Raw genomic sequence first — 8,959 nt, forward strand, 5'->3', positions numbered from 1 at the left:
TAAGATTTCGTGACCAAAAATTTCACTATTTTTTTTTGCATTTTGTTATGAGAAATTAATGAAAATAACAATTCTACAGAAAAATCAAAATTTATTGACTTTTTTCTAGAAAATATTTCTTAATAAAAAACAGGGTAAAATGAGTATGGGAATGAGAAACCGTAAGAACCGAAAGGTATACGGTGAAATGGAATAAAAATTAATTAGAACTGTCCATTAGACTTCTTCATACATGCTATATGATAATAAAATAGAGCAACTGCTCAATGTTTCATATTTTTATTCCAAAACAGTGGACGAAAATAATAAAAAATTCATTCTTCCTAAATTATGTACATTTTTATTAAAAATGATTTCTACACGGGCTTCAACCCAGGAACTCTGTACAAAAATTCGCCATCACAATCGTAATAGCGATCCTGAACCCTGAAAGTAATCTGCTTCTGCGCCTTGTCCTTCGGGATTTTAATGAACTTGGGGTAGTCCTCAGGGCCACTCACTTCCTTCTTCTTCCACTCGACGATTCCAGTCGCTAAGCTATCCTGTTCTGAATTCAATTTCGGTACATCCACATGCACAACTTTCTCCTGCTTTACCTCTCCCACTTCCTTCAACCCCTCGAATTTTAATATTTTTTCTTTCATCTTCAAATGAAACTACTCCTACCTCATCTCAGGAGGATTTTCTGCTGTTCAATAGAATTTCTTAAGGAAAATGCTAGGTTTTTCTATTAAATTTCTTCATACATGCTATAATAATATGATAATAAAATACAGCAATTGCCGAATGTTTTATATTTTATTCCAAAAACAGTGGACGAAAATAATAAAAAATTCATTCTTCCTAAATTATGTACATTTTTATTAAAAATGATTTCTACACGGGCTTCAACCCAGGAACTCTGTACAAAAATTCGCCATCACAATCGTAATAGCGATCCTGAACCCTGAAAGTAATCTGCTTCTGCGCCTTGTCCTTCGGGATTTTAATGAACTTGGGGTAGTCCTCAGGGCCACTCACTTCCTTCTTCTTCCACTCGACGATTCCAGTCGCTAAGCTATCCTGTTCTGAATTCAATTTCGGTACATCCACATGCACAACTTTCTCCTGCTTCACCTCCCCCACTCCCTTCATCCCCTCAACGTTCAGGTCTAGTCGAGATTCCGGGGGTTTTTCCTCTTCCATTTCAAAATTTATCCTTTCATCCTCAAATGAAGCTACTTCTTCCTCATCTGGAGAGTATTTCGGTCCGCTATTCGATAAGGCTTGAGGACTTTTACCTACCATTACAACGGTTTCCCTTTCTTTTCGTTCCAATGAAGCTGTTTTCCCATCTCTCCCCTTTCTAAATTCACCAGTCGATGATTCCCCTTTACTAAAAATATTTTCCCTCTTCATCCCGATTTTTCCGTCTTTCTTCGCCTCAAACGAACCTCTTCCCTTCGTATTTTCGACCTTCATTCCTTCAACCTCTGCCCCTGAGGTGTCAGAATTCCCCAATGCCTCCTCATCCTTCTTCTTCTTGTACTCATCAACCAGTAATTGAAGCTCTGGACTCAAATTATCAGCCCTAGAAAGTGTTCCAACAGTTTTTTCCACGAATGTATCGAAATTCACCCTCTTACCCTCAATTTTAACTTGCGACAAGTCGATTCTTGCCCTTTCTTTTCCATCAGAAATTCTGGGAATTTTTTCTTCAGCTTTCGGGGGCTCGACGTAGTCTCGAACGAGGGAACTGAACAACGTGGCTTTGGGCTCCGGAAACACTGGCTTCTGCCTCACGAATTTCTCAGCAATCGTTTTCAGATCCGCAGCCTCGATCTTCCGACCCTTGAACTGCTGAAGGTGGGCCTCGAGCTTGGGACTGACAGCTATGTTTCCCGATCTGAATTTATTCCAGTTGTCTATGACCTTCTCGTCGTACTTGATGACAACTTTAGCGTTGTTTGGTTGCCAGTTTGCGCGGATAATTCTGCGAATAGTGTCTGGAAGCGCTGGGAAGGATTCACTGAGCCTCTCGGGTGACCACTCGACTGGATCCTTCGCGTGGAGTGATTTAATCTCCATTTTCTCGGTCCACGTGAGGAAGTTTGGGTCGTCGGATTTGAAGTATTTCCTCCCAACTATTCGCATTTTCAGTTTTTCCTTCTCCTGATATTTTTCTCTGGGAAAGGGAGAAGAAAGAAAAATTATGAAATGGACCGTTTTGATAGAATTAATACATTCAGAAAAAAAAGATTTTTGCCAGATATCCATTTACTTGCGAGAAGTATTTATTTTTTCAATACCGCATTTCTCATGAGGTTTTAATTATGTCAATTATATTGCTGTAGATGATCATGTCAGCAATTGAGTGAACGCCCTCAATAATTATCCACATTAAATAATTAATCGAAATTCGTCCCTCTAGAAAATAAGAAATTTGGGAAAAATGAATAATCATTGGAGGAGTTGATCCAAGGTCATGGGTAGCATAGTCATCGTCTAGAGCAACATGATTGGAACCTAATCAGGCTGGCTTGGGAATGACTCGATTGGAGGAATATGATGTTGAAAAAATAAATGGTTCTCTCAAGTAAATGAATATTTGATAAAAATAATTTTTTTTCTCAGTTCACTGCAGAATGGGGTGAAGGAGTGAATGATGATGGCAGTAGTGAGAGAACAGTGTCCCCAGCTGATGATGAATATGAAACTGAAGTCAAGGAGCGAGTGGGAATGCCCAGTGATGTTACAGAGAGCTTAAGAGCCTCGAAAAATCATTGCTCGAGTGATTCTCTGCACAGAACAAGTGACAACTGCAGGGCTGAGGGGAATAATGAGCAGAGGAGTTGTGAATCATCGGGGAGGGCGAATTTAAATAGTGGGGAGGGCTCCTCTGACACGAGACTGAGTCAGCCGGGGTCACAGGGGACAGAGGGTGACTGTGGAGGTGCTGGAGGTGGTGCCAATACTGGGGAAAATGTGGAGATGGTGGACGAGGGGGAGAAGGGAAATTTATCCAATCTCTCGCAGGAGTTGTTGAAGCTCAGTAAATACGGATGGTACTGGGGACCTATTTCTGGGGATGAGGCTGATGCCAAGCTGCAGGCTGAACCTGATGGGGCTTTTTTGATCAGGGACTCCTCAGACGACAGGTGAGAGACACTGGGACTAATTTCATTTCTTTCAATGTTGAATATCTCTTGAGCTAACGATACCAATGGAATTAATTCTGTTGCATTACGAAGGTTTATTCCTATTCTATTTACCTCATGTATTCTGTGTAAGTTTGATTAGCCCTCATGAAATCAGACTCATCCTTCTCCACATCGTCAAAGTCATCCTCATCAGGCTCGTCATTATCATTAGCATCAGGATAAAGTTTCTGCTCAGTAAACACCGGTTTTGCCACTCTGAGCCTACGCCCTCGAGGTCTGCCTCCTCCTCTACCGTGATAACCTCTCAGAGTCACCAAAATCGCCGATCCCAATTTATTCATTCTGTGTCATCCACTCCCAGCCTCTTCGATGACTCTCCAATCAGTTCCCCAGAATACTGACGCACTCGTTAATTATATATCACGTCTCAATAATTAACACTCACTTTGTTTCACTCGAAATCACCTTCACGCTTTCATTCATCTTCACCCTTTTGTTTTCAATGGCTTTTTTTTTTCTCCGTCGATAACGGAATAACAGAGATCTGCATTGACGACATCCCAAAAGGCGGGCGAAAATTCAACGAGACCGGTGATGGAGACATAATGATAATAATTGTCCATTGAAAAGTGGTCAGGTAAGTAACTGACCTTTTCCTCAAGGTAAACACTACCTGTTCTGTGGCAATTCCCCTTCCTTTCTCCATGAACACACTCACAAAAGGAAAACAACATTCGTATTGCATTTAACTTATCGGAGAGAGAATCGAACGTTAAATACTCCGAAACAGTCACTCGCTGGGAATTACCGAGTCCCGAGTGAGAATATAAATAGACTCGATTGCTCGATTTATTTTATTTGGGTTTCGAACAGTGATTCGGGTGAGATGCCGGGGGATAATTAATTTCGAGAGTGATTTGCATAGTCCGAGAGTCCGAGGGCTATTGACTTGGAGTACGCGAGAGTGAACGGGCAAGTGATTTCGCGCGGATTTTTTTGGGGATGAGAGAAAGGGGCGAGGAGGGGGTCGAGGGGGAGGACTTGAAGGGGGTGGATATGATTAATAATCTCCCTGATGACTGCCTGAGGGAGATTTTTCGGAGGCTGCCTATTTATCAGAGGGTCGAAATCGAGAAAGGTGCGAGTCGAAGGTCAATCACGTATGAAAAGTTGCGAAATCAAGTGGGCAAGTCTCGAAATTCTAGTGAAAATTTTATCTATGGGATTTTAGTCTATCGTACACTGAGAGAAAAACGACAAAGTTCTCGAACAAGTCTCACTTGTGCCGAGAAAATAGTTTTTTGAAAATTATCAAAAAAGGATTTTTTGTGCCAAATATGCAGAGTGCGGCGGAATGAAAAATTTTTGTCGTAAAAATAGATTTAGTAGTTAAAAAAAAATTGCATTCTCTGTACACGCAAGAAATGTCATTTCTAGCACTACTTCGTGATTCGATACTCCCATACGTATTTTGCTCCCGAAAAATCTTTGTTTTATGCGAAACACGGGTAAAATGGACACTGGACTTTTTTTTATTTATTCATAACTCAGAAACAATTTTATCAATTGCGCTCAGTTTAGGGTCGCCATAAAGGGAAATAATTGTTCTTTCTATTGAAGAAAAAATTATCAAATTTTATCATCATTTCAACCTCTCATTGACATTTAGAAAAAGTCAAAAGTGTCCGTTTTACCCCAACCTCCGCTGTAAAAAATTTAATAGAAAAACTTATAGTCTGATCTCTATAAGCTGTAGAAAAACAATAGAAAATCAAACAAAAAACTTGGAAAATTTGAGGCAAGGAAAGTCTATAGAAAATATCGCAATAGAATAAGTTGTACAGAAAATTCAAATTTTTTTTACTTCTTCTATAGCATATTTTCTACTTTCTATTAGTTTTCTGATTCTATTTCAATAGAATCAGTCAAAAATTAATAGAAAGTTTGATAGAAATCCAATAGAATTGTCTAGAGAATTCGCTAGGTTTTTCTATTAAGTTTTTTCGTCCGTGAGGTGGTCCCACGATAGTAAAAAAAAATTCTGAAAAATTGTTCTGAAAAATTGCATGATTTTCAAAAGAAATCGGTGCAAAAAAATGAATAGAATTTAGTAGCGAAGTGGTAAAACGGTACAAGTCAATTTTGAGCCAGTTTTCAATGAACATCTCGAAATCTAACTACGAAAATTTTGCTATCTCTCTTAGATTCGGAAATATTCTTGAAAAACTCAACTGCGAGATAAGTGGACTTAGACCGTTTTACCACTTCGCCACTGAATTTTCCATAAAATTCCGATGGATCTCCAATAGAATGCACAAAGTTCGTTTCTCGATTGAATTTTCTCATTCGTGAAAAATAATGCAGTTAAAAAAATGTAATTCTGTGATAATTTCTCAGATAAAAAAATGATTGCTTCGTTGTAGTGTGCAAGCGTTGGAAGAGAATAGCCAAGACGTCTTGGCATGACTTGAAACACCTTCCCTTCCTCCGGTTCTCTAACGGCAGTATGGACTCCAAAACAATTCGCGAAGTGCAGAAGAACCCGAATCTGATAAAAAAAATTGTGAAACGCTGTGGACACTTTCTAAGAGAATTGAAAATAGCGACGCCCTGTGACCCTGAAGTTCTATCAACGGCTGTTAATGTCTGTCCGAACCTGAGTAAATTGACGATAGACGGTGGAAATATAGAGTGCAGAACATCACGTTGTAGTAAAAAGTACCTTCTCCGTAAATTTGACTTGGTGAGTTCGATAATTCAGTTGCGAAGTGGTAAAACGATGTAAATGTAGGGGAGGGTGGGGGAGAATGAAGCAGAAAAGCGACCATTCGACGCAATTCAAGCAAAATAATTTTTTTTTTATGAACTTCTAAGAAAACTTCCCATCCAATCATTTTCGATGACGTCACAAAGATGTGGAACGCTGGATCAATTCCCTTTTTTAATAAAAAAAACATTCCCGTTCGTTTTTCTTAGAACTTTTTTTCAAGAAACGTTTTAAGAAATTTTTTTTGTTCATCAACTTTTTTTTATTATTGGGAGTTCTGAAGCTGTCATTTAGTTAACACCACTCTTAAATTTTCCATTATTTTAGTAATCATCAATTTAAATATTCACATTCTTAACTATTTTATTGACCAATAATTTAGATAAGAAGATTGTCGATTATTTTGGCAATTGGTAATCCCTTTTAAGAAATTAGAATTATTTACTTAATGAAAAATTCACTGTCCCGTATTATCAAATATTTAATTTATCATCAATCGCAAATTTAAATTATTAACTTCATACTATTTTTATATTTTGATGAGAATATTTAAATCTTTATCAATCTAAATCGTGAATTCCTTTAATATTGATGGCCATCCCTGGTATCGTATTTATTACATAATTCATAATTATTTGTCCACAGAATCTCGAGAGGTTCATGAAACTCAAGCATTTATCACTGAAAAGTTTCTCGTCCAGCAGTAACGTTCTGAAATCAATGGAGATGAATCACAAGTCTCTGACCCATCTGTCCCTGTTTTATTGCAAAATGGATGCTGATAATCTGCTGTTAATTACAAAACTGGCCAATTTAGAGGCCCTGCAAGTGACGCACAGCATCATTGACGAGAATTGGCTTCGAAAATTTATCGAAAACTGTAGAAAGATCAGGCATCTCGACATAAGTTGTGAGTATTGATGCTATAATTCGGTAGGGAAGTAATCAATAAAGGTCGACATTCTTCAAAAGTCCAGAAGTTCATGAATGAATGAATTTATCATTGAATTTAGTGACTTTAGGAGAAATCACAGATGAAAGAATTTCTTAGGAAAAGTTATATTATTTTTTGGCCAATTCTATTGAAATGTTCTTGTTTGATTTTCTTGACACAAAGAAAAGAAAAATACCATGAATAAAAATTAGAAAATTGGAGCCGAGAAAATTCTATAAAAAATATCTTAATGTTATTTTTTTAAGTTGTATAAAAAAATTAACTTCTATTGATTCTGTCTATAAAATGTTTTCTGTTAAACATTTGAATAGAATCGGCCAAAAACTAATAGAAAGCTCAATAGAAATCCAAGAATCCAGAATTGTCTAGTGAATTCGCTAGATTTTTCTATTAAATTTTTTCATGCGTGAATGTCGAACAATATTTTTTGCAGCTGACAAAAAATTTCCTACGAAAATTGTATTATCTTAAAATTTCTCTTCAAAATCACTAATCGTCGTGAGAATTCAATATTTCACAAGATGTTACAGGCGAAATCGTGCCAAGATCAAGGATGGCCATAAATATGATATTTCTTCAATATTAAAAGGATTTGCGACTTACATTGATAAATGCTTAAATATACTCATCAAAATATAAAAATTGTATGATATTAATCACTTAAATTTGGGATTGATGATGCATTAAATATTTGATAACATAAAACTGTAAATTTTCCATTAAGTGAATATTTAAATTGATGATTATTGGAATAATTAAAAGTTTAAGAGTGATGTTAAATAATTTATGGCTTCAAAATTTAACGGTAATTATGATTTATGAATATGGCTATCCCTGGTCAAGATAATTTCAACATATTATTTTTCGGTTTGCATTCATCTGAAAAAATTGAGATTTAAGAAAAAAATAAAGACTCCAATAATTATTTTCTCTGCGGAAAATAGTTCTTGGAATTTAATTATTTTGTAACTGTAGCTCTTCATGAACTTTTACAATTCCTGGATATGAACAGTGGACGAAAAATATGAGACATATATTCTTCAACTTCTGTAAATAATTTGAAAAAATTGAAAAGGTCTGCTTAAAAATGTTTGAAATTTGTTATTTCCTTCTATTTTTCAGACTCGAAATCCATCACAGACTCCGGTGCATTAAATCTCCAAAAATTAAAAAATCTCGAATGCTTGTCCATTCAAGGCACCAAGGCAATCACTGACAAATCGCTGATGCATTTATATAATTTAAGAGAACTGAACTGCAGTCGTTGCGAGAGGATTTCAGACCCTGGGATAATGAATTTAATTAGGAATGCCCCGAATCTCGTGTTCTTAAATCTTCATGACACTAAAATAACGAACAAAACAATCGCAGAGGCTTATGCCAAGTGGCTGACAATGGGACTGAATAAAGAGATATTCAGAATAGCTGTGAGTGTGACAGCCCGATGGAGCTGGATGCACACTGGAGAACCTTTTTTACCCCTTGACAGAGAGGAAACTCGCTCAGAAAATATTTCTGTTTTTAATTAATTTCGTTCTTAGTGAAGAGGTGAAACGTAACAGAGCAGAGTCATATTTAAATACCAGTTTCTGTATCAATCATGAGACATACTAGAGGGAAACACGAAAAAATTTCAGAGAAAAGCCTAGGGAATTCAATAGAAAATTTTGACCTTTTTTAGCTCTATCACGCGTTTTTTAATTGAAAATGTCCAATAGGAACTATTTTTATACAACTTTTTATATTGAGATATTTTCTATAGAAATTCATTGATTTTTCGGTTCTTCTCATTACACAAATCAAACAAAAATACTTTGAAAATTTGATTTGTGTTCATAGTTGTCAATAGAAAAAATCTGTAGAATTTTATTTTTCTCTGCAACTTTTTCCATTCACACGTTTTTAACAGGAATGGCTCCACATGAATTTTCCAAGTTTTCCTCATTCATTTTTGTTTTCTTACTAGAAAAATCAAACACAAAAACTAAAAAATTGATCCGCAAAATTTTTGTATAGAAAAATAGTCTATCGATTTTTTTCTATAGAGTATTTTCCATTGAATACTCTTTTAAAAAAAAAACAGATGAGCTGCAGAAT

At 36.2% G+C, this 8,959-nt stretch overlaps 2 protein-coding genes across 2 annotated transcripts; one reads left to right on the forward strand and one right to left on the reverse strand.

Annotated features, from left to right (window-relative positions):
- Positions 1–645: 645 nt before the first annotated feature.
- Positions 646–3,748, reverse strand: LOC107048960. Its single transcript, XM_015272441.1, has 2 exons — positions 3,252–3,748; positions 646–2,164 (listed from the first exon to the last, which is right to left on the reverse strand). The coding sequence occupies exons 1-2, from the start codon at positions 3,479–3,481 to the stop codon at positions 877–879; spliced, it is 1,518 nt and encodes a 505-aa protein (XP_015127927.1). The 5' UTR covers positions 3,482–3,748; the 3' UTR covers positions 646–876.
- A 394-nt stretch (positions 3,749–4,142) lies between these two features.
- Positions 4,143–8,618, forward strand: LOC107048829 (F-box/LRR-repeat protein 7). Its single transcript, XM_015272258.1, has 4 exons — positions 4,143–4,278; positions 5,564–5,883; positions 6,553–6,817; positions 7,985–8,618. The coding sequence occupies exons 1-4, from the start codon at positions 4,143–4,145 to the stop codon at positions 8,389–8,391; spliced, it is 1,128 nt and encodes a 375-aa protein (XP_015127744.1). The 3' UTR covers positions 8,392–8,618.
- Positions 8,619–8,959: the final 341 nt, after the last annotated feature.

The sequence above is a fragment of the Diachasma alloeum genome, unplaced genomic scaffold, assembly GCF_001412515.2.
Source record: "Diachasma alloeum isolate Michigan unplaced genomic scaffold, Dall2.0 Dall_scaffold_00198, whole genome shotgun sequence".
Classification (NCBI taxonomy): Eukaryota; Metazoa; Arthropoda; class Insecta; order Hymenoptera; family Braconidae; genus Diachasma; species Diachasma alloeum.

What these genes read in the sequence shown, in the direction of transcription:
- LOC107048960 (XM_015272441.1), bottom strand. Translation starts at nt 3,481, where the DNA reads ATGAATAAATTGGGATCGGCGATTTTGGTGACTCTGAGAGGTTATCAC. An exon ending in ACTTACACAGAATACATGAG is followed by an intron (nt 2,165 to 3,251) that starts GTAAATAGAATA and finishes TCCCTTTCCCAG; the next exon opens with AGAAAAATATCAGGAGAAGG.
- LOC107048829 (XM_015272258.1), top strand. Translation starts at nt 4,143, where the DNA reads ATGAGAGAAAGGGGCGAGGAGGGGGTCGAGGGGGAGGACTTGAAGGGG. An exon ending in TTCTCCGTAAATTTGACTTG is followed by an intron (nt 5,884 to 6,552) that starts GTGAGTTCGATA and finishes ATTTGTCCACAG; the next exon opens with AATCTCGAGAGGTTCATGAA. An exon ending in CAGGCATCTCGACATAAGTT is followed by an intron (nt 6,818 to 7,984) that starts GTGAGTATTGAT and finishes TCTATTTTTCAG; the next exon opens with ACTCGAAATCCATCACAGAC.